Source organism: Neopsephotus bourkii, unplaced genomic scaffold, assembly GCF_033783945.1.
Source record: "Neopsephotus bourkii isolate Nb327-2 ecotype Australia unplaced genomic scaffold, CSIRO-AGI_Nbou_v1 NB_873, whole genome shotgun sequence".
Taxonomy (NCBI): Eukaryota; Metazoa; Chordata; class Aves; order Psittaciformes; family Psittacidae; genus Neopsephotus; species Neopsephotus bourkii.
This window is the reverse complement of record NW_026901367.1, coordinates 3787684-3810706: the sequence shown is the minus strand read 5'-3', so window position 1 is coordinate 3810706 and position 23023 is coordinate 3787684. Positions and strand designations below refer to the sequence as shown.

At 44.1% G+C, this 23023-nt stretch overlaps 1 protein-coding gene across 3 annotated transcripts in view; it reads right to left on the bottom strand.

The window, feature by feature from the left end:
- The window catches only part of RIN2 (Ras and Rab interactor 2), an 84935-nt gene that overhangs the window by 29849 nt on the left and 32063 nt on the right, over positions 1–23023 (bottom strand). For 2 of the 3 annotated variants that reach the window (XM_061356930.1, XM_061356929.1), the window contains exon 3: positions 10906–11000. The exons of the other annotated variant lie outside the window; for it this stretch is intronic. In XM_061356930.1, the coding sequence (XP_061212914.1) occupies positions 10906–11000 (95 nt within the window). The remainder of the gene's footprint in view (positions 1–10905; positions 11001–23023) is intronic. 3 annotated transcript variants of the gene reach the window in all.

Below are 23023 nucleotides of genomic sequence, written 5' to 3'. Positions count from 1 at the left end.
TAAAGGGTAAGCTAAGTGTGGATGGGGCAAACTAATGTAAGGTTAAAATTTATTTAGGGCAGCTAAAGTTACTGCTCAATTCAGTAATGAAGTACAGTTCTTGGAGGCTAAGGATACTTGTTATGAATTAAAAATACAAATAAACTGAATAGTTTGAGTACTCCTTTTGTTATGCAAAACTTCACCATCATTCACATAATACAGAACACCCAACATGATTGCACATGTGTTGCAGGTTCAAATTCCTCCTTTCTGAGCTGGAAGTACATCCTGTGATTCTTTCTTCCAGTACCAGAAGTTACTAGAGAAGAGTTACTCTGATAACAGCTTCCTCGTAGCAATATCTGAGCATAGGTAAGAACCATCCTGCAAGCTCAAGACCTGACTCTCTAAGATGTCAGGCTCAGCGGCTGAATTCTCCCTGTAGAGCTTTTCTGGCAGAAAACATGCTCTGAGCAGCAGCAGGCAACACAGCTCTATTTCCCCACTCCAAACTGTCTTGCATCTCTCCTCTGACCTGCTTGTTCTGGACAGAAAATAAGCATCATTAACACCATTTACCATCTTCGTTATGCCCACTATTGTATTCCGGGCAAATGGGTAGAAACTTCACAAGCACAGAAACACTGAATACTTACAAACACAGGTTGGACGAGGCCTTGGGTGATACGGTTTAGTGTGAGATGTCCCTGCCCATGGCAGGGGGGTTGGAACTTGATGATCTTAAGGTCCTTTCCAACCCTAGCTATTCTATGATTCTATGATTCTAACACACCCACACGAACAACCCAAAAGAACAATCCAAACCAAAAAAACAACCAAACCCCACCAACCAACCAACAAAAAACCCAGACAACCAAACTGCCTTTCTATAGCTTTGGTCAGAAACTTCAGGCATCTTTAGACAGGCCTAGAGAGGAATGTAAATAGGGTAGAGAACTTTCACCGCATGATCAGGTCAGAACAGGCACAATCATTCAAATCTTTCATTACCTGGATCAATTATCAGTACCAGATTATCTGTGTGCTGCTCCCTTCCTTTTTCTCCTCTTTCTCTTTTTGCCTATTTGTAATGTATTGCTTTTTAAATTTGCAAGGCATCTAAAATGCAGATGATCTTTCCTCCCTGAGCATCAAAAGCTGTTAGTAATTGTCAATAGTCTCCAAGGGGCGCAAAATAACACAGAAACATGCTGTGTGCAGAAGGGAAGTAGTGTTTACAACATCAGTTATGACTGAGCTCAAACTGCCACAGTACAAATCCTGGGTTCCCCTTCCAACTAGAGTTTCAACAGAACCTAATGTTGTAATGTAGCAATCTCCACAAAAGTCAAATCATGAATCACAAAAGTGTTTTCATGAACTGTACCTCCAGTAAATATTGCTCAGAAACTTTCCACTCACCTTCCGAGCCATTTAGCAACATTACAAACCAAAGACAGCCATGGCAAAGTGCAAGTTATGCATGGGCACTGGCTGCACGTTTAACTATAGGTACTCTTATTTCCACTCCTCGGTGTAGCGGTGGAAACTAAACATGTTGCGGAGGGAAAGTGGCTGAAAAGGAAAAAATTTTTGCCTACAAAAGACAGTTATATTATATGCAAAAGAAGGTGCACGACTGGTATCAGCTGTAAGGCCTGGCACAGCTTGCTACCACGAAACAACCTAAAGCAAGTAAGAGTTTGCATGTGTACATAGGGTCACAGTGTTCCTCTTTGGTCCGGCTGGCTTAGTGCTGTCAAACACACCCAAACCATTATAAATTGTAAGACTCATTTGAATAAGGAGCTGTCGGGTGTTTGGAAACTCCAGGTACTTTTACACAATCCCTCCCACATGCCGAGATCTGAGGAGGAACCTTACTGACCTACGTACACAGGCACCTCCTTGTTGAAGCTGCTTCTAACCCCTCCAGATATAAGCCAAGGTGATGAGTACCTAATCATGAAGAGATTTTCTGCCTCTCCTAAACTTTACTCGTTTAAATGACCCCAGTGCACTGCAGCTAGAGCAGTACTTGTATGTTGACTGCAATGCACAGGAAAGTGAACTAGGAACAAATGACACTTAAAAAAAAAATATTTCCTATCCAAATAATAAAGGAAGAGGCAGAGAGAAAAAAAGACATCTGATGAACTCTGGCAAGAACACAGATTGACAAAACCATGTCTGGCAAGCGATACACAACCTATGAGAAGCCACTTGCTAAGGTCCAGGTGTTAAGCACAGGAAGACCATCTGCAATGGTCTAGCACCACTGAGCATCACAGCCTAAGTTTGTTGTTTATTCTTAAACTATTTTCATTAACGATTTGGGCACTAGCCACACAGTCAAGCCCTGACACACAGCAGCGCTTGAAACCTGTCATGACTTAGAATGTAAAATTCTTTGGGACTGGGATGCGTGTGTAATTTCTCTGGAAACAATAGCACGGAAAGAAGAACCATTCACATTCCCCATGATCACATGAGAACGTGTGAGAATTGTGTCCAGAATAATAAGTTGCTGTAACTAAACTGCTAATGAAATATGCTGTATATGATGCAACAATTCCTCTCCTGGTTTTACTTTTAGTTTGGGGGTTTTTGTTTGTTGGGAGGTTTTGTGTGTGTGGTTTGGGTTTGTTTTTTCTTTTTTTGTTTCTTTTTAAATGACTCCCAAGGAAAAAAAAAAAAAACAAACCAAAACAATCTAATTGGGTCACATAAACTCCAAATCAAAACACAAATCAGGCTCCACAGATGGTCGACTTCGATGGCGGGTGCTACACTGGTTCCTCTCCAGTAGGAGAGGAGTTTCAACACAACTCACAATGAATTGAAGAAAACACACGATTCATGCAAGTTTGGTTAGATTTGAACCTGCATGTAGGAAGTAAACAGAAGTAACTGCCAAGATAAACAATGCTGTGTTGCATCCCGATTAGACTCGGCTCACAGTAAAAAAGACAAGGAACGGGTTGAAGCCTGTAACCAGAATGATCCTATCCCTCATACCCAGAAGACTGGAACATTACACCTCAATCACATATCTATGAAGTAAATGCTCCTGCCCTCCTGCTCCTACAGCCATTTTCTTTTGGTCTCTCAAATCCTACCTATGCCTTTTGCTCTAACCTTACAAAACATGAACTTCTAACATTTCTCCCAATTTTTTGTGTGACTTGGGACACTGAGACTATCTGCTCCCTGCAGCTACTGCCAACTTCTCCAGCCTCCTGCACTGACAGACACTGGCCTCAGAAATGGACTTTTCTCTCTTTGGGATTACGGACACAGTGAAGGTGCATTCAGCTTGCACGCGTATCCTGTAAGGATGACCAACACGGTTCCATGGGTTTGCTGGGTTGAATTAAGCCAGCTGCTATAGGAGTTACAAACACACACAACCCTCTGTGGAGGAACTTGCCCACCCTTCCAAGGGCATGAGAGGAGTTGCAGGAAGCATTAAGCAATACAGTCCACTTCCACATTGTTCAGAAGGTTGGTTATCAGCCCAAATGAAAGAGCAACCCTGGATTTAGCCAATCATCCCAAATGCTCTCAACCACGAGAAGGGTCACAGTGAGAGACCAGGTTGGATACTGTAATGAAAATAATGACTAACTTGCACTTGCATGTGTCCATGCTTCCTCACTTGATTTTTTGCCTCTGGTTTTAGGGTCCTTGCATAGCTTGATGTTACGTAGCAGGGAGTAAGAAAGCGAAGGGAGGTCTGCTCTTCGCCCATGGCAGTAGAGACGCAACTTAACAAGCCTTGCTGCCAACTCTTTACCATGGCGGCAAAGGTTTGCAAAACACAGTTCTATGTCCAGATTCACTGCTTTCCTGCTCCACTGGTACTCAGCAGTGAGGAATATTCCTCTTGTTCCTTTCGCAGTCACAAGGGCAAAGAGAACAGCAACAAGCTTATTCCCTCCACTATCATCCGCAAAGACAACAGATACACAGGAGTCCTGGGGCCCTCAAGGGAGACCAAGTATCTCCTAAGACACCATCTGGACGCCACCAGCCATGTCACGTGTACTCCCCTATCCTACACTGGCCTGCATGCAGATCTCTAGTTACTTTTCAAAGGTCTCTGGTACAGCACGGGTCAGAAATTTATCCCATTTATGCCCTTTTCTTACAGCACTTCCCATTTGCACAACTGAGGTGTGTCTGTGCTGGGAAAAAGTCCAGGCATTAAACACCATGGGATATTGAAACTGATGGCATGAGCATCCCACTTTAAAAACAATTTTACAAGCCTCTTTTTTGCCTGGCTTTATATGTGTAGAAGCCAAATTGCAGGCACAGTTACTTGAGGCATTCTCAGTATTGGGCCATAGACGCAAAAAAGTGGAGACAATCCAAAATATATAGAGGAGGAGTATAAATCTGAAAGTCACCACATAACCACAACCTTCTTCTCCCTAAAAAACCAAATCACCAAACCCACCCACTCCCCCCCCAAAAAAAAAAAAAAAAAATCATGTGATTTCATGTACTTATTTTTCTGAATACAGTTGGGAGCTCTTGCAACCACTGTCTTTCTACAACTGTTCTGGGAGCATGCGGATATATCCTAAGGTGAAAAACATGCAAGGAAAATAAACAGTCCTCTTAGCTCCAATTTTTCTAGATGCAAATCCAAATGCCACATCAAGATGCCAACTTCTGCACAGCAGAACACACAATAATAAAAGCAACCTACATCAAATACAAGGTTTTAAATTAACTACAAAGAAATAAAGCTGTGATAGTAAACACGTCCTTTTGAGGAGTCTAATGAGAATAACTGTAAAACCTTAGCAGCAATTACTGTAACCTTCCTTTGTAGTTCTAGAGAAGCAAAATATATCAGTGCACAACTACTTACGTAATTAATAGACACTTTGATACAATTTCTTCCTTAACAGAAGTACACAGTTCAGAATTATGCAGTCACACAAAAATTGACCCCAATTCATTTATTTAGATTTCATATTTTACATTTACAATCTTAAAAGTGACAGAAAAGAATGTGTATCTCTTAACTGGATGGCTATTAATATGAAATTTAATTCAGTTAAATAGTCATGGAAATTGTATAATTCACTTTATGTCAGCTTTACTTACATATTTTAATCAAAATATATTTTGCATTTGAAACTAACATAGTTAAAAAACAAGCAAACAAACCGTTTTAAAAAAATCAATAAAAATATTTCTTGGATTTCTTGGAATTGCTGAGGTGAGTAGCTCGAGAGAGGACGCCTCGAACGCCAGAGCCGGGGGAGATCAGCGTCCAGGAGCCTCAGAGCGACAAGAGCCATGGAGGGAGCCTCAAGTCCTCGACAGGACCTGCCCCGGAGCTGGCAGCTCAGCTGACGCGAGCAGCTGACTCACAGGGGGCGGAGCCACGAGGAGCAGCACCAGCCCTGATTGGTTAAAAACCTGCCCCAGGGAGCGCGCAAACAGAGGGGCTCGAGGCAGTTTGGGCGGGCAAACAGAGCGGCTCGAGGCAGTTCGCCCGGCAGTGCGAGCGGGATGGTGAGCAGTCGCGTTATGACCAGGGCCCGGTCTGGGAGCTCTGCTCTGGCTGCCCCGGCGGTGGCCACCGTAGACACCCAGAGCGAGCCAATGAGAGGGGAGACTGCAGTGCAGACTTCGGGGTGTAGAGAGTGGCTGCACTGGTCTGGTGAGGGAAAGGTACACAATGGGCAGGACTGCACTGGGTGCTCCCTGGTGGAGGTTCTCCTGCAGCAGGTGGCTGAGCTGCGGGAAGCTATTAATAGGCTACAAGATGTCAGGGTAGCTGAGAGGAAGCAGGAATGTTTGCTCCAGGCCCAAACTGTGCAGAGTCCTCAAGCTTCCCCTGTAGCTCATGGAGAAAAGAAGGAGATTGTTAGCTCTCGAAGCTGGGAATTGGTGACAAAAAAAAAAAACAACAAAAAAAGGAGGAAAAGGACAATTAAAAGCAAGGGACTTCCTCCTGAACCTGTTGCCCCCATGCAGAACCGCTTTGCTGTCCTGCAGGGGGCTCATGAGGAAACGCACTTCTGCCAGAAACAGCTGGCTGATGCACTGGTAAAGAAGATTTTAACTGGTGCTGCCAGGAAAAAGTGGTGTAGTGGTAGGGGATTCTACTTTGAAAGGGACAGAAGCACTCGTCTGTCGGCCTGACCTGGTCTCAAGGGAGGTGTGTTGCCTACCAGGGGCACGGATCAGGGATGTGGCAGAGAGGCTGTCTGCTCTGGTAAGCCCCATGGACTATTACCCACTTCTGGTGATACATGTGGGTGCTAGGGATATAGATAGTAGTAGCCTGGGGAACATAAAGAAGGACTACAGAGCCCTGGGAGAGGTGGTTAGGGGCTCTGGAGCTCAGATAGTCTTTTTGTCTATTCTCCAGGATACAGGGGAGGACCTAAAAAAAGCTAGGAGGATTAGCCAGGTTAATAAATGGTTAAAAGGGTGGTGTCACAGTCAGGGGTTTGGGTGTCTTGAACATGGGACCCAAGTTTGTAGGCCAGGTCTAGCGGGGGCTGGTGGAGCTGGTCTGAGAGCAGTTTTGGTAGGAGGCTTGCCAGACTGGTCAAGGAGGCTTTAAACTAGATGTGTTGGGGGAGGGGGGCATCATTCCATCCCAACACACCCAGTCAGTTGCCAGCACCTATAATAAATGCTTGGAGCAATGCAGAGATATTCCGGCTGCTCCAGCCAATGAGCAGGCTTCATTTGGAGCTCGGCTCAGATGTCTCTATACAAATGCCCGTAGCATGGGGAGCAAACAAGAGGAATTAGAGATGTGTGCTCGTCTACGGGGATATGACATTATAGGAATCACAGAAAGATCGTGGGATGGCTCCTATGACTGGAGTGTTGGAATGCAAGGTTACAGGCTCTTTAGAAAAGACAGGCCTGGCAGGCGCGGAGGGGGAGTTGCCCCTTATGTTAGGGATAGGCTGGAGAGTATGGAACCCTGTCTGGGGACTGGTGAGCAGTTAACAGAGAGCTTGTGGGTCAGGGTTAAAGGGAAAACAGTGATGGGAGACATTACTGTGGGGATCTGTTATAGACCACCTGATCAAGAGGAATCTGCGGATGAAGCACTCTATAGGCAGAGAGGAAAAGCCTCACACTCACAGGCCCTCATTCTCATGAGTGACTTCAACTACCCTGACATCTGTTGGAATGATGGTACGGCCCGGCACAAGCACTCCAGGAGGTTCCTCGATTGTGTGGAAGACAACTTCCTTCTGCAAATAACAGAGGAGCCGACAAGGAGAGGTGCCATGCTTGACATCTTGCTCACCAACAGGGAAGGGCTCGTTGGAAATGCGGCGCTGCAGGGCAGCCTTGGATGCAGCGACCACGAGATGGGTGAATTTGAGATCCTTAGGACAGTGAGAAGAGCGTGCAGCAAGCTCACTGCCCTAGACTACAAAAGAGCAGACTTTGGCCTCTTCAGGAACCTGCTTAGTAAGGTTCCTGAGGGCAGGGGGGCTCAAGACTCTTGGTTGGTCTTCAAGGATCACCTGCTACAAGCTCAGAAGTGTTGCATCTCAATAAGAAGGAACTGCAGCAGGAGGGCCAGGAGACCTCCTTGGATGGATAAGGAATTCCTGAGGAAAATTCAAATGAAAAAAGAGTTTTATAGAAAGTGGAAGCAAGGACAGGCAGCCTGGGAAGAGTACAAGGATGTTGTCTGGGAAGCTAGGGACCAGGTTAGGAAAGCTAAGGCCCAGTTAGAATTAAACTTGGCTAGAGATATTAAGGATAACAGGAAGGGATTCTACAGGTACACAGCAAATAAAGAACAGATTACGGAGAACGTAGGCCCCCTCAGGAAGCTCTCAGCTGAACTAGCTACACAGGATTTGGAGAAGGCTGAGGTTCTGAAAGACTTCTTTGCCTCGGTCTTCTCTAGCAAAGGCTCTGACTGGACCACCCAAGTCTTGGAAGGCAGATGCAGGGACTGTGAGAATGAAGACCTTGGGCCCACTGTAGGAGAGGAACTGGTTCGAGACCATCTTAAAAACCTGAACGTGCACAAGTCCATGGGTCCTGATGAAATCCATCCGCGGGTCCTGAAGGAGATGGCGAATGAAGTTGCTAAGCCAGAGTCCATCATACCTGAAAAATCATGGCAGTCAAGTGAAGTTCCCGATGACAGGAAAAAGGGAAATATAAGCCCCGTTTTCAAGAAGGGGAAAATGGATGACCTGGGGAATTACAGACCAGTCAGTCTCACCTCTGTGCCTGGCAACATCTTGGAGCAGATTCTCCTGGAAGGCATGCTAAGGCACATGAAAATCAACAAGGTCCTTGGTGACAGCCAGCACGGCTTCACTAAGGGGAAATCCTGCCTGACCAATTTGGTGGCCTTTTATGATGGGGCTACAGAACTGATGGACAGCAGTAAAACAGTTGATGTCATCTACCTGGATTTGTGTAAAGCGTTTGACACTGTCCCACACGACATTCTTGTCTCTAAATTGAAGAGACATCAATTTGATGGATGGACCACTCGGTGGATAAAGAACTGGCTGGATGGCCACACGCAAAGAGTTGTGGTCAGTGGCTCAATGTCCGGCTGGAGACCAGTAATGAGTGGTGTCCCTCAGGGATCGGGGTTGGGACCGGTCTTGTTCAACATCTTTGGTGCTGCCACGGACAGTGGGATTGAGTGCACCCTCAGCAAGTTTGCCGATGACACCAAGCTGTGTGGTTGGGTTGATGCGCTGGAGGGAAGGAATGCCATCCAGAGGGACTTTGACACGCTTGTGAGGTGGGCTGATGCCAACCTCATGAAGTTTAACCATGTCGAGTGCAAGGTCCTACACTTGGGTCAGGGCAATCCCAGGCACAGCTACAGGCTGGGCAGAGAAGAGATTCAGAGCAGCCCAAGGAGAAGGACTTGGGGGTACTGGTTGATGAGAAAATGGACATGAGCCGGCTTCAGTGTGCGCTTGAGCCCAGAAAGCAACCGTATCCTGGGCTGCATCAAAAGGAGTGTGACCAGCAGGTCAAAGGAGGTGATCCTGCCCCTTTATTCTGCTCTCATGAGACCTCACCTGGAGTATTGTGTGCAGTTGTGGTGTCCTCAACATAAAAAGGACATGGAACTGTTGGAACAAGTCCAGAGGAGGCCCTGAGAATGATCAGGGGACTGGAGCACCTCCCATATGAAGACAGGCTGAGAAAGTTGGGGCTGTTCAGCCTGGAGAAGAGAAGGCTGCATGGAGACCTCAGAGCAGCTTTCCAGTATCTGAAGGGGGGCTATAGGGATGCTGGGGAGGGACTCTTCATTAGGGACTGTAGTGATAGGACAAGGGGTAATGGGTTAAAACTTAAACAGGGAACGTTTAGATTGGATATAAGGAGGAAATTCTCTCCTGTTAGGGTGGTGAGGCACTGGAATGGGTTGCCCAGGGAGGTTGTGAATCCCTGGCAGTGTTCAAGGCCAGGTTGGACAAGGCCTTGGGTGATATGGTTTAGAGTGAGGTGTCCCTGCCCATGGCAGGGGGGTTGGAACTTCATGGTCTTAAGGTCCTTTCCAACCCTAACTATTCCATGATTCTATGATCTGTAAAGGGAGTGGAAGAATTTAATCAACTGTTTCCAGCTAAGTCTTTCCCCAAGATTTTGAAACCAGTAGATCTTAGTCTTTCCTGCATTTGGTATATTCAAAGATACAAAAAGCCTTTCCTTAACTGAAAATTAACTGATGGTCACTGAAATTAATTATCTGAATCCACTGAAATGGAGAAAGTGTCCTTCCCAGCCCTGTAAAAGACCTGTGCTTTCATAAGCTTTAAAACTGGAATAATGTGCAACCAGGAGCATAGCCAAGGACTTTAATTAACTAGTCTTATGTTCTTTACCACTTGGGCAACAAAGGTGCAGCCCAGTGTTTTATTTAAATAATTTAAATACATATTGTAGTAAGTTTTAGCACAGAAAGAAAAAAACAACCATAAACCTACAGATGTAATTCTAAATAGCAATTACCCACTTCATTAACTCTGCCTTGAAGAACAAAGCCCACCAGCCCCAGAGCTGCCCAGACTGTGCAGGTCAGATATAACAGAATACCTGCACCAGTTGCTTTCCCCTTGCAAAAGATATTTCATCAATAATTTAAAAAATAAGTTCTCTTGTTAACACAATGATTAAGACTACTGAATATCCCACAGATGTCAATTTAGCAGACACTGCCCATCAAGCACAACAGCCACAGCAAAGCCAAAATGCTGGGGTCCCACTATGCCCATTTAAAGGTACAAGTTTAAGACTAAAAATTTCCACAGTCCCCTTATGCAGCATGATGTGTTTTGAAAAGCCAGAACTGATCTGCTCTGTAATATGTATCTCAAATCATTTTAATGTTAAGGAAATGCCCCCATCTACTTAATTTTTTTATGTGCAAGTTACACATAAACGAACTTAAATACACATAATCCACATCAACATTAGCTCATATTAGTCAATATTTTATTTCCCAACTTGAAAACATAAATAGTGTTCTTGTATGTTGAATCTTCACAGAGGAATGGACATTTTTAGCCTTTACAGCATGAAAGCCAAGCTCATTGCTATAGACAATGGGAATAACATTAGTAGTTTCCTGCTTCAGACATTCATCAGTATCCAAGGTTTGTAACAAGGAAGTAGAAGTAAAGTTCAGTTGCTTTTAGAAGATACTAAGGCAAATACAGAGAACAACTGAATCTCTGGGTTCTCCTCCTGCACAACAGCAAATTCCTTGAAGCAAGGGCAAGATTATCTACACCCCTTATGTTGTTAGGATGAAAAGTGCTAGGACATAAGCCACCCAAGAAGAGAACACAATGAAGACATTCCTGTTATGGTACACCTCCAGGAACTATGAACCCCCCCCCCCCCCAAAAAAAAAAAACAAACCATTTAAATCACCTTTGCAAATCAGCTGATTCATCTTCCACTGTGAGATCTGTCTGTACCATCTCCTGTTTCAGTTCTCCGATTTCTGAGGCAATTGTGTCAATGAGCTAGAAAGGGACAAAAATAGTATGACGTCAAGTGAGTGGAAGAGGCGTGGAAAAGCAGCCCTGGCAAGCTTAGTCACGAGAGATTACAAACCTTTTCTTTTTTAAATTGCATCCTATTTGGACTTCCCCTTGCAAAGAAAAAGTAATGGTTGAGGCCACTTATAATCACTCTTGGAGGAAGAATAATTCTCATTTTGTGCCAGTACAACACCTTCCAGCTAGCTTCTCTATTTAAATATATTAAATCTGCAGCCTCAACATATACAACAGCTTAAAAGAAGTAAATGATTTGATCATTTTCAGGATTTGCTTTCTCAACAAGTACAATTAGAAGAGTTCCATCTGCAAGAGTTATTTCAGAAGGGATGCTAAGCCAGCATTATGACATCGTGGAGGATGAAAACTAACAAAGAAAGAAGGAAAGAGTGGCTGCTTTTCACACTAGGACTCAAACTGCACTTGAGCAGAACAACTCTAATTAAAGAGAACTGCTCTGTAACACTTCAGCTCAGGTGGAACTCAATCCTCATTCTGGACGAGTGCAGGATCTCATTTTTGAAGTGGGTAAGATTAGCACTAGGGCTCTATCCCAAGGAACATAGCATTTCCTAGCCCAATGTCTGGGAAATGTTTTGTTAAGCAGAAACCAACTATGAAGTTGGCAAAGCATCCTGTCTAGGACATTCTTTGCAGCAATTGCATCAAGTTTGCTTGACACACCGCACCATGGCAGTTTATAAGCCCTGGCAGTGTCCCCTCTCCTGCCTGTAGTGAAACCTCATGAGAAGGTTTGCAGTGATGCTGTCTCCCCTACCACCACCCCTGCACCTCAGAGTAAATATACACAATTCCTGGCAGATGAAGTAAAACCAGCTTTCCAGTCAAAGTTAGAACAGTTTTCATAGTCATTCACAAGACATAACCCTGGATCCCATTACTGCTACATAGCTCAGTACAGCAGTGTTTTCGAAGTACTACAGACAATACTTTCCTATTTTGCTATTTATTGGAAGTTTTCCTCTATCACAGAAATTCATAGCCTCCTTTGCTGTGCAGCATTATTCTGATCAATTCAAGAGTTTCAGTGTCTGCTTATAAAAGGCCAAGTCCATTAAGTGAAAAATTACATCCATACCCTGGGCTTCTAGTTTACAAAGAGCTTCCACCTGCTGACATTAAAACATCCTGAGTCACTGCTGTAAGACATGAGCAATGGCTTCCTGACCATGGCCAAGAGCAGCAGGAGGAACCTGTGCTGCCCTGAAGGAGCAGCCTTGGACCTCATCACAGCACCCAGCACCCCCATGAAACAGCATCTCAAAGAAAGAGCCACCAAGTGTCCTGCTAGGAACAGGTAAATTCATTCCTCCTTTTGTGTAAGGGATGAAGGCACCCTTCACACTGGCTTTACATGGTGAAAAATATACTTGCCACTGCTGTTAAATGAGCCTCACCAGAAAGCCATCACATCACCACATGCCTCTGGTAGTGGCAATGGGCAGCAGCATCACCTCAGAGGGAAGATTTGACCTGGGTGCTCAGGTGTTCCTGCTCTGGCAGGGGGATTGGACCAGATGATCTTTTGAGGTCCCTTCCAATCTCTAACATACTGTGATACTGTCATACATGGCTGGCCACATCCTGCAGATCACACTGCATTGGTTTTTCTCTTTTAAAGCCTCTACCACCTTAGCAGCAGCATCCTCAATACATTTATTCTCATAATCCTTTGAAATACAATACAATTGCAATTCTCACTGACCTGATGGAGGGGAAGTTTCATGCAATGATGTGCTGCCCCGAGCAGGGAGGTGCCACCTCTTCCCTCAGGCTGGCTGGCTGGTCCTCTAGCTCTCTTAACTGGTGCAGCTTGCTAAAAGATTGGAAGACTTTTCCACTTCATATTTTGGTTAGTTTCTTGCTGGCTTAATGACCTGAACCTAGTTTCTGAAGGGGGCAGACAAGCTCCAGAACAGACGCCAGGAAACAAAGGAAATCACCAGGCTGGGAGTATGTCTGACTATTTCAGCGAGTCACTATATCCCACCATCCCCAATATGAAATCATGCCCTTTTGCTCAGCCACTCCAGCAAACAGCCCAGGGATTTGGGCTCTTTGTGCCACCCAAAAATCTGCAATCTGACCAGGATGTTGCTGGAATTCAAACCATTCATGTCTTCCAGCCATCTACTCAGCAGCAGGAAACATGCTTTTGGGCTGATAGTTACAGTAAAAATATTCAGTTATACGTACCTGCTAAATTTCTCATTTGTTATTGGTTTTGCTAAGTGCAGTGAGGTAGTCAAATGCAGCTATACAGGTTTAATAAAAGGAACATCACTGACGCAAGTCTTATTATGTCTCTACAGCTCTTGCAGCCTTCTTATTCCTTATGGTGCTGCTGAAGCTATTCATTTTAGTTCCTTAAAACAGCTCTTAATTGCTCAGCATAGTCTTCTGGTTCCCTTTTTTTATTCCCTTATCCTTCACCTTTACCTACATATCCTGGCATACACCTCACCACTTTCCTGACCTGTATTTTCCATCCTCCATTCAGGAGTGACTTGTTTGAACTTGGCCTCTTCTGCAAGTATGCAAAGACAAGACTTGCAAATCTTAATTTACTTCAGTGCCAGGAAATCGAACTTTCAGATTAAAACGGACTTGAGGCAATATCCCCTTCCCAGCCACACCGGGCACTAGCTTTCCACCTTCCATATTAGCCTCCAAACAGTAGGTTTCTTACATGAAATCCTCCCAGTCTCCCCAGCAGCTGAATGAGTAAAGTGGAATTCATTCTCTGCTCTCTGTTGTGAAGTTTCTAGTATTTTCAAACCTCCTAACCTCCCCCTACTGCAGTAAGGTGGCATGCAGTTTTTTCTTCCTGCACCACTCTCTGCTGCTGTTAAAACCTTTCCAAAGTTGCACCTGAACACAACTGAGAGCTAAATCATGACCAGATTACAGCCTTTTGTCTTTTCCTACCAGATAGCTACAAAGGCTCTAACATGGTCTGTGGAGTCATGAACACAGCCATGTCACGAGCAGAACTGACTTATGTGCTTCATCCTGCAGTAATGGCTAAAAAAAATTATCATTCCTAATAAATGAAGCAAAGCTCAGTTTTCGGTTTTAAATTGCAGCATTCCCTAAAGATGCTTCATATTCACTGTGAGAGTGTGAAATTTTTCAAGCACTAAGTAGTCACAAATATGGGCAATTTACCAGCTGTAAATACATTAGGGCTTCTGGTCTTGTCTTGCCTGGAGCCACTGCAGGAGGAAGTCACCACGAGTCAGCTACCAGCACGCAACATTAGTCAGCGCCTTGAGTCTCATAGATGGCAACTGATTCAGTGATCTGCAACTATATTTGAGAGTTTAAAATATGAACTTCTGATGGAAATCACTAGCTGAAGCTTAACATGTTATTAAACTATTCACAGATGCAATCTGTTAATGAAACAGACCTACTGTTGCTATGAGTTCTGTAACCTGCAATATTGAATAAGGTCAACAGAGCAGCCTTTTCACTGCATTAGCCAAAACCTACTCCAGTGCTACATGGACTGGTTATCCTATTTGATGCCCTGCTGCAGGGCCTGATGGGGGGGATCACAAAGGGCCCAGAGCAATCATCCCCCACCCCCAGCTCCTTTCCATTGCACTGCATCCTTCCACTGGGGCATGGTAAAACCTAAGGTCATTGACACAAGCATCTCAAAGACAGTCAATCTCAGCTGGAACTGACCACCTATTTGTTTTCAAATGATTATTGTTAAATCACCAAAAGGGATTATGCCACCTCTGCTTGGCCTCAGCAGCAGGATTTGTGCACAACAACTGGCAGAAGCTGTAAAGATGGCAAGGGGAAACTTGCAGCTGGCTGGAGGCATGGAGGCACCAGGTATTGCAAGAAGCAGCATGGGAATGATATGCTTCTGCTTCAGACAGAAAGAGGAAACGGCAGAAATGGGGTCAACGCTCTGTTACATTAGCAACTGCTTTTGAATCCTAAGTTGCCAGCACCACAACCTGGGCTTCTTTCCCTACAAAATTTCCCACATTGGCAACGGCATGAAAGCTCAGATGCTGTTCCTCATGGACCAGATACAGCAACAGGATGAATAAGCTCCTCTTCATGGGCAGGATCACCTCAGTCTTTGCACCTGCAAGATCAATTGCAGCCATAAAGGACCACTCTCTGACACATTTACAGAGATTAAGTGGCTCACAGGCCAACAGTTTGCACAACAAAGGAGTTTTCCAGTATTTTTCTCTGAAAAGTATACAATAGGAGCTCTCCACAGAAGCATCCAGGGCTTTCAGACACGACCTTAACACCTGCCTTGCTGTGCTGCCATCTGGCTGTTGACTGACTTAACTGTACTAACCCAAAACAAAACACCCCCCCCCCCCCAAAACTCAGGAGCAACGCTACCCAGAAAACAAAAATCTCCGGCCATTAAAGCAAAAAAAAAAAAAAATCTACTCCCAACGTGTACCGACAGCACAGTAACATGCTCAGAAATTCAAGCTGACACTCTATACTTCATGCTATCATTTCACACAGTGGCCTTGGAAGATGGAACAGATCTACAGTTCAAATGAATTTAAATACTGTATCACTTTCTTAAACTGCAGTTCCTTGGTTAGTTCTTTTAGAATCATAGAGTCACAGAATACTTAGGGTTGGAAAGGACCTTAAGATCTGCAACCCCCCTGCCATGGGCAGGGTACCTCACACTAAACCATCTCACCCAAGGCTTCGTCCAACCTGGCCTTTTGTTCACTTATACCTAAAAGCTAAAACATGGCAGCATGTTTTCTGATGCTTTACAATTTATGTTTTGAAGTTATTTGTAAATCATTTTTGTATAGCTGCCATGTTCGGCATCTTTAAAACAACTGCCTTTTCCATCTTTGTCTGGGAAAGGCACTTGCTTGCACATGATTAAAGCTCTTGGGGGAAAAAATATTTAAATATGCATTTTTACTTATAAATGCTTTAAATCAGAACATAAGGCAAGTGCTGCAGAACAGCTTTATATTGAAAACACTGTAATCTTAGTGCTTTTTAATTTGTATGTCTGCCTTGAAGAGAACTTACGAAAAGCTGTCTTTCCTAAGAGGATTTTTTTCTGTGTTTAGGAAAAAAAAAAAAGCTAAAGAGAAACGAAACAAAATGGCACGTTTCAAATGTTTCAAACGGTCCTATGCTCACATTGACTCCTACCGGCTACATTCCTTGGGTATACTACATAACCCCCATGACCTACCAAGTCTACAGAACAGAGCACGCTCCCCACCGTGACAGCAGGTACTACACCTGAACCAAAACACTGATCCTTAGGAATTAAAATCTCATTTTTTAAAATAAATTGTCAATACTTTCTGCAAATGGAAACTCATTTTCCCCAAATTCTTTTTGATGTTAAATAAAAAAGAAGGAAGTTACTCTTCTCCTGATTAAAAACAAACAAACAAACAAACAAACAAACGAAAAAAAACAACTGTTTCAGAGTTGCATCATTTGGGTATTCTTGCAATTAACTGACAAATATTGTTACAACAGCACCTGACAAATCATTTACTATCAAATAACATAACGTGTACTCATGATTTCGACAATTTCTGAAGTATTTAGGAGCAAGATATTTATGGTCAACAAGCACTGTATGTGATGCTTGCATTATACAAGATAAGCTGTTAGTAATATGTCCCTACAAAATGCAGGAAGCATCCTCAGTGTGTACTGTTACTAGATCCAATCCTGAGGAAACAAGCAGCAGCAGAAGGCTGCCACCTATTCATAGAGTGGGATGCCTACTTTGCTGAAAATAATGGGAAACCTCACCCATTGACCAGTTGCAATCAAGAATGTAAGAAGCAGTTTCCAAAGGAAAATACAGCTGAAGTGGGTGAATATATTTGTCAGAGGCTTCTGTTACTGTAAAACAACATACACAAACCTCAAGACTTAAAAAAAATTGAAAAAATTGTTCACAGATGATAATAGGACCATTGAAATAGTTATTACCATGCTATGCTACAGAAATAGAATGAATCACAGAACCACAGAACCACAGAACCACAGAACCACAGAACCACAGAACCACAGAACCACAGAACCACAGAACCACAGAACCACAGAACCACAGAACCACAGAACCACAGAACCACAGAACCACAGAACCACAGAACCACAGAACCACAGAATCGTTAGGGCTGGAAAGGACCTTAAGATCTTAATGATGACTTGATGATCTTAAGGTCCTTTCCAACCCTAACGATTCTATGATTCTATGATCATCCAGTTCCAACCCCCCTGCCATGGGCAGGAACACCTCACACTAAACCGTATCACCCAAGGCCTCATCCAACCTGGCCTTGAACACTGCCAGGGATGGAGCATTCACAACCTCCCTGGGCAACCCATTCCAGTGCCTCACCACCCTAACAGGAAAGGATTTCCTCCTTCTATCCAATCTAAACTTCCCTGTTTAAGTTTTAACCCATTACCCCTTGTCCTACCACCAATGTCTCTTTCACGGACACCCCCTTGTCGTGGGGAAAGAGCTTGCGTGCCCTTGTGAAGTTGGGAGTGGTATAACTCTGCTCTCCATTGCTGGTAAAATTCTTGCAAGAATACTACTGAACAGACTAGTACCTGCTATCGCAGAAGAACTTCTACCTGAAAGCCAGTGTGGTTTCAGGGCTAATAGAAGTACCACAGACATGGTATTTGTTCTCAGACAATTGCAAGAAAAGTGTAGAGAACAGAATAAGGGGTTATACGTAACTTTCGTTGACCTCACCAAAGCTTTTGACACTGTGAGCAGGAAAGGCTTGTGGCTGATCTTAGAACGATTAGGTTGTCCCCCCAAGTTCCTGAAAATGATTATTCTGTTACATGAGGATCAGCAAGGCCAAGTCAGGTATGGTGATGCACTCTCTGAGCCTTTCCCAGTAACCAATGGTGTGAAACAAGGTTGCGTTCTCGCACTGACCTTATTCACAATCTTCTTCAGCATGATGCTCCAAAGGGCTACAGCAGACCTCGACGAACAAGACGGCATTTATATTCGATACCGTACCGATGGTAGCCTGTTCAATCTAAGGCGACTGAAGGCCCACACTAAGACCCTAAACCATCTTGTCCGTGAACTGCTCTTCGCTGATGATGCCGCCCTTGTTGCCCACACAGAAGCAGCTCTGCAGCATTTAACATTTTGCTTTGCGGAGGCGGCTGAGGTTTTTGGGCTGGAAGTCAGCTTGAAGAAGACAGTAGTCCTCTACCAACCTGCACCCCAAGAAGATTATCGCCATCCCCATATTACCATCGGCGAGTCAGACCTTAAGACAGTTCAGCAGTTCAGCTATCTGGGAAGCATCATTTCCTCGGATGCCACGATCGACAAAGAGATAGACAACAGAATAGCAAAAGCATATAGAGCCTTTGGAAAACTCCATAAAAGAGTCTGGTGTAATAAACACTTGAAGAAAAGTACAAAGATCAGTGTCTACAGAGCTATTGTATTGTCTACTCTTTTATATGGGTCTGAATCGTGGGTCATCTAGTGTCATCACCTGCAACTCCTGGAACGCTTTCATCAGCGCTGCCTCCGTACAATTCTAAACATCCACTGGACTGACTATGTGTCTAATGTCACTGTCCTCGAACAGGCAGGGGTCACCAGCATCGAGGCCACATTGCTGAAATTGCAGCTGCGCTGGGCAGGGCACGTCTCTAGAATGAAGGATCACCGCCTCCCCAAGATCGTGTTTTACGGTGAACTTGCCACCGGTAGCCGCAAGAGAGGTGCCCCAAAGAAGAGATATAAGGACTCCCTGAAACAATACCTTAGCCTTGGCCATATTGACTACCATCAGTGGTCCACCTTGGCCTCCAATCGGGAGACTTGGAGGCACACCATACATAATGCCGCTGACTCCTTTGAGAGTTCACGAAGAACTAGTCTCGAGGAGAAAAGACAACACAGGAAGAATCGCGCCCCACCTGTTCCACCCAAGGAGACCTTCTGCTGTGCTTTTTGTAGCCGGATTTGCCTATCCCACATTGGCCTTCTTAGTCATCAGCGCGCTTGTAGTAAGCGTGGGTAAATGCCCTTCCCAAATCTTCATTCGCGAAGTCAAGCCATGACCACCAATGTCCCTAATAAAGAGTCCCTCCCCAGCATCTCTATAGCCCCCCTTCAGATACTGGAAGGCTGCTATGAGGTCTCCACGCAGCCTTCTGTTCTCCAGGCTGAACAGCCCCAACTTTCTCAGCCTATCTTCATATGGGAGGTGCTCCAGTCCCCTGATCATTCCTGAGGCCCTCCTCTGTCATATAAGACACTTACATGAAAAGAAATGTATTTGCAAGTATGACATCTTCTCAGGTGATGTACTATTTAATATTAAAAAAACCCTGAAAGTAAAGGGAGACCTTATATAACATGATAAACTGAAATTTTTGTGTTAATGTTTTTCCTTTGGAGTTTACTTCTGATAAAGCACTGTTTTGCAAGTTAAAAAGCAAGAACAATACAACCACTGTAAACCCCAGTAATAATTATGACTCGGCATGAATTCACATAGCAGCTCAGTTCAGTATTCCCTAGCCAAACCCATCCTAAACATTAGATTGCCATAAATACTCATATACTGTTTACATTCCTAAAATCCATGAAGGAAATAATGAAATGCAAACATCTTGAACCACAATGTTTTCTTTCATAATGTTTAATGCTATGCTTATTGTCAACTGGTTATTTGTTCAGTAAGACTGATCACATCTTTCAGCAGATGGCAGGGGTGACAGCATCATTCCTACATAGAGACCAAACATAACTCAGCTCCCCAGTGCTCTCTTCCCAGAACACATATATTTGATTGTCATATATGCTCTGTCTATACATGCATCACTGCTGTGCATCAGAGAAAGTACATGCCCAGGACCAGACACAGACCAGTGTTTCTCTCAGAAGGCCAGCATAGCCATGGTCTTGCTCATCCAAGTAATAAAGTTCCCTAGTCCCAAGAGGAAGACGGGTGGCTTTGATTTGTTCTCCATTTCAGGACATTTTTAGAAAAATCTCTCATCCATCACTGCATGGCAGCTGACTTCCTGGGTTTTGTGCTGAAATGTAAACAGGCTTGTACAGAGAATTAACAAAACTGCCATCTTTCTAATTATTCCATGATCTTCCTTGAGAGTGCATTGAAAGAGTCAGCCAAGGTGACCACTGCAGAATGTTTCCAAGCCCTGAGATTTACAGCTGATAAAGAGGAAAAGGTAAGATCAGCACTTCCAATCTGGCAAGGGAACACAGGCTGAGGAGAGCAAGGATTAGTATCAGACTGGACAAATGAGCCTCAGCACTTACCACCCCCCTTCCTGTCAGCATCTCATTTTTCATTCTTTCTGGAGACCTGCATCCTCTTTGGTATCACATCTTTTCCGTTGTGTTTTGATAAGCAGAGCGTAGCAACCCTGAAAGAGCACCCTGTGCGATGAGATAGCCAAGTGCCAGAGACTAGCTAAACTGGGAATGCTATTTCTGGACTTCTTGTTGGATTGAACACAATCAGATATTTTGATACATGGCTACAATTTCCGGTTATTCTGCACAGTGAGCTATGGATTCTCAAGACGACTAACAATATTGTCATATTCTTCAGTAAGCAACGAAGTTTTGCCTGATGCTTGATTTTGGGACAGAAGAGCATTAGTGGTATAAAACCTCTGATGCCAGTTCAGTAGATTGGAACATCTGGATGACAATGAGGATGGTTCAGTAAAAAGCACGTTTGTCAGAGACATATATTCAGTTCCTTGCTATACCACAGACTCCCTCTTGTAACCACTGGCAAGCTATTCATTCCCAGAATTGCCTTAGCCTAACTCCATCTTCGCTTAATTCTTTTAGTACTTGCTAACTTTGAGCCTTCATCAATTGCAAGGTACAAAGAGAATTCAGCCATAAAACTGCAGACCTTTGCTCTTCATCAAACTGGGAGAACCCTGTTTTCCAGTTGTACCAACAGTCAAAAGAATGAACATGAAAAAAAAAAAAAAACACCAAACAAACAAAACAAAAAGAGCTGGATGGAAGCTCCAGCTCCAGCAATGGGAACTATTTAAGAGCCAGAAGGAAAAGTTTGAGTTTCCCACTGTTATTTGTCAATGAATTTTCTCGTAAACATTGCTGGAAATGGTAAGATACTCTTTATGAGGACTTAAGTGTCCTGTGAAACTGCATACCAATGTCCTAAAGGTTTCTGGGGTAACTGTAAAGTAACAAGAACAACATGAAAGCAACATGCAGGAGTACACTACAGTGTCCATCTGGATGGGCATTCTGAAGTACAGGTCAGCATGTGTAAAAGGCTATAATTTAAGCACTACGTTTCCAAAACACAGACAGACCTGGCAAATACAAATAAGTCAAAATGAAAACATCTGACATACCAAGAGGTTTTTTTGCTCACCCATCCAGCAATAGCAAATGTAACTGTTGCCACAATTTTATAAACATGGGGGAGGAAAAGGAAGAGAAGGCGATTTCACAGTACACAAAGTGTGCACACACACACACACACACACTGGATACTGCTGCCTGCAGTCTCCAGTCTGATGCTGTAGGTTCAGAACTGTGGTCCAACAGTGCAGCTTCTCAGGGATTGTGAGAGGCCCGAAAACATAGCTTCAAGGCATATTTTATTCCCACTGTTCTTCAGACCACTCCCCTGCCAGGCTGTCCTTAGGAAAATTTAGGACAATCTTAGTTTCTTAATTCACACTGTTTCTCGTGGCTTTAAGAGTCTGGTGTCTTGAAATTGCTCAGGTATACTGCATTCCCAATCATTCCAGGTAACTGCAACCATGACATCATGAACAGCAGGCACACAAAATAACTATTCCAGCATCTATTTTCCACATAGAACTACCATACAAGGAGATACCAAGACTTGAGAATATTACACTGGCACTTGCTTACAGTCCCGCTGACATCATGATTGCTTTAGCACATGGGAGGTGATAACCTTGACATACTCCTCATATTTGTCCAACCCTAACTACTCTATGATTCTATGAACGGAGACAGTTTCTTACCACAGTCTGAAAATACGACCATTCCTCCTATATGGCTTTGGACTGCCATCAAACAGGGTTACTGTTTGCATTTATGAGACATAACAAAAGTGAGTACCAGCTCCTGCCACCAGAACACCCTGTTTATTGCTCACCACATGAAGCTCTAGGCAAGCCAAAGAGGAAAACAAACTGTGGATCATTTGTATCCTAAAGATCGCCCTGGTAAGACTACCTTAAGACAAAGAAAACGTGTGACACATAAAGCAAACCCATCAATGTGTTTGTGTGTCACTATAACAGTACTACAGAATCACAGAATAGTTAGGTTGGAAAGGACCTTAATCATAGAATAGTTAGGGTTGGAAAGGACCTTAATCATAGAATAGTTAGGGTTGGAAAGGACCTTAAGATCATCCAATTCCAACCCCCTCCCATGGGCAGGGAGGCCTCGCACTAAATCATTGCACCCAAGGCTTCATCCAACCTGGCCTTGAACATCACCAGGGATGGAGCATTCCCAGCTTCCCTGGGCAACCCATTCCAGTGCCTCACCACCCTCACAGCAAATAATTTCTTCCTTATATCCAATCCAAACTTCCCCTCTTTAAGTTTTAACCCATTACCCCTTGTCCTATCACTACAGTCCCTAATGAAGAGTCCCTCCCCAGCATCTCTATAGCCCCCCTTCAGATATTGGAAGCTGCTATGAGGTCTCCACGCAGCCTTCTCTTCTCCAGGCTGAACAGCCCCAACTTTCTCAGCCTGTCTCCATACGGGAGGTGCTCCAGTCCCCTGATCATCCTCATGGCCTCCTCTGGACTTGTTCCAACAATTCCATGTCCTTTTTATGTTGAGGACACCACAACTGCACACAATACTCCAGGTGAGGTCTCATGAGAGCAGAATAAAGGGGCAGGATC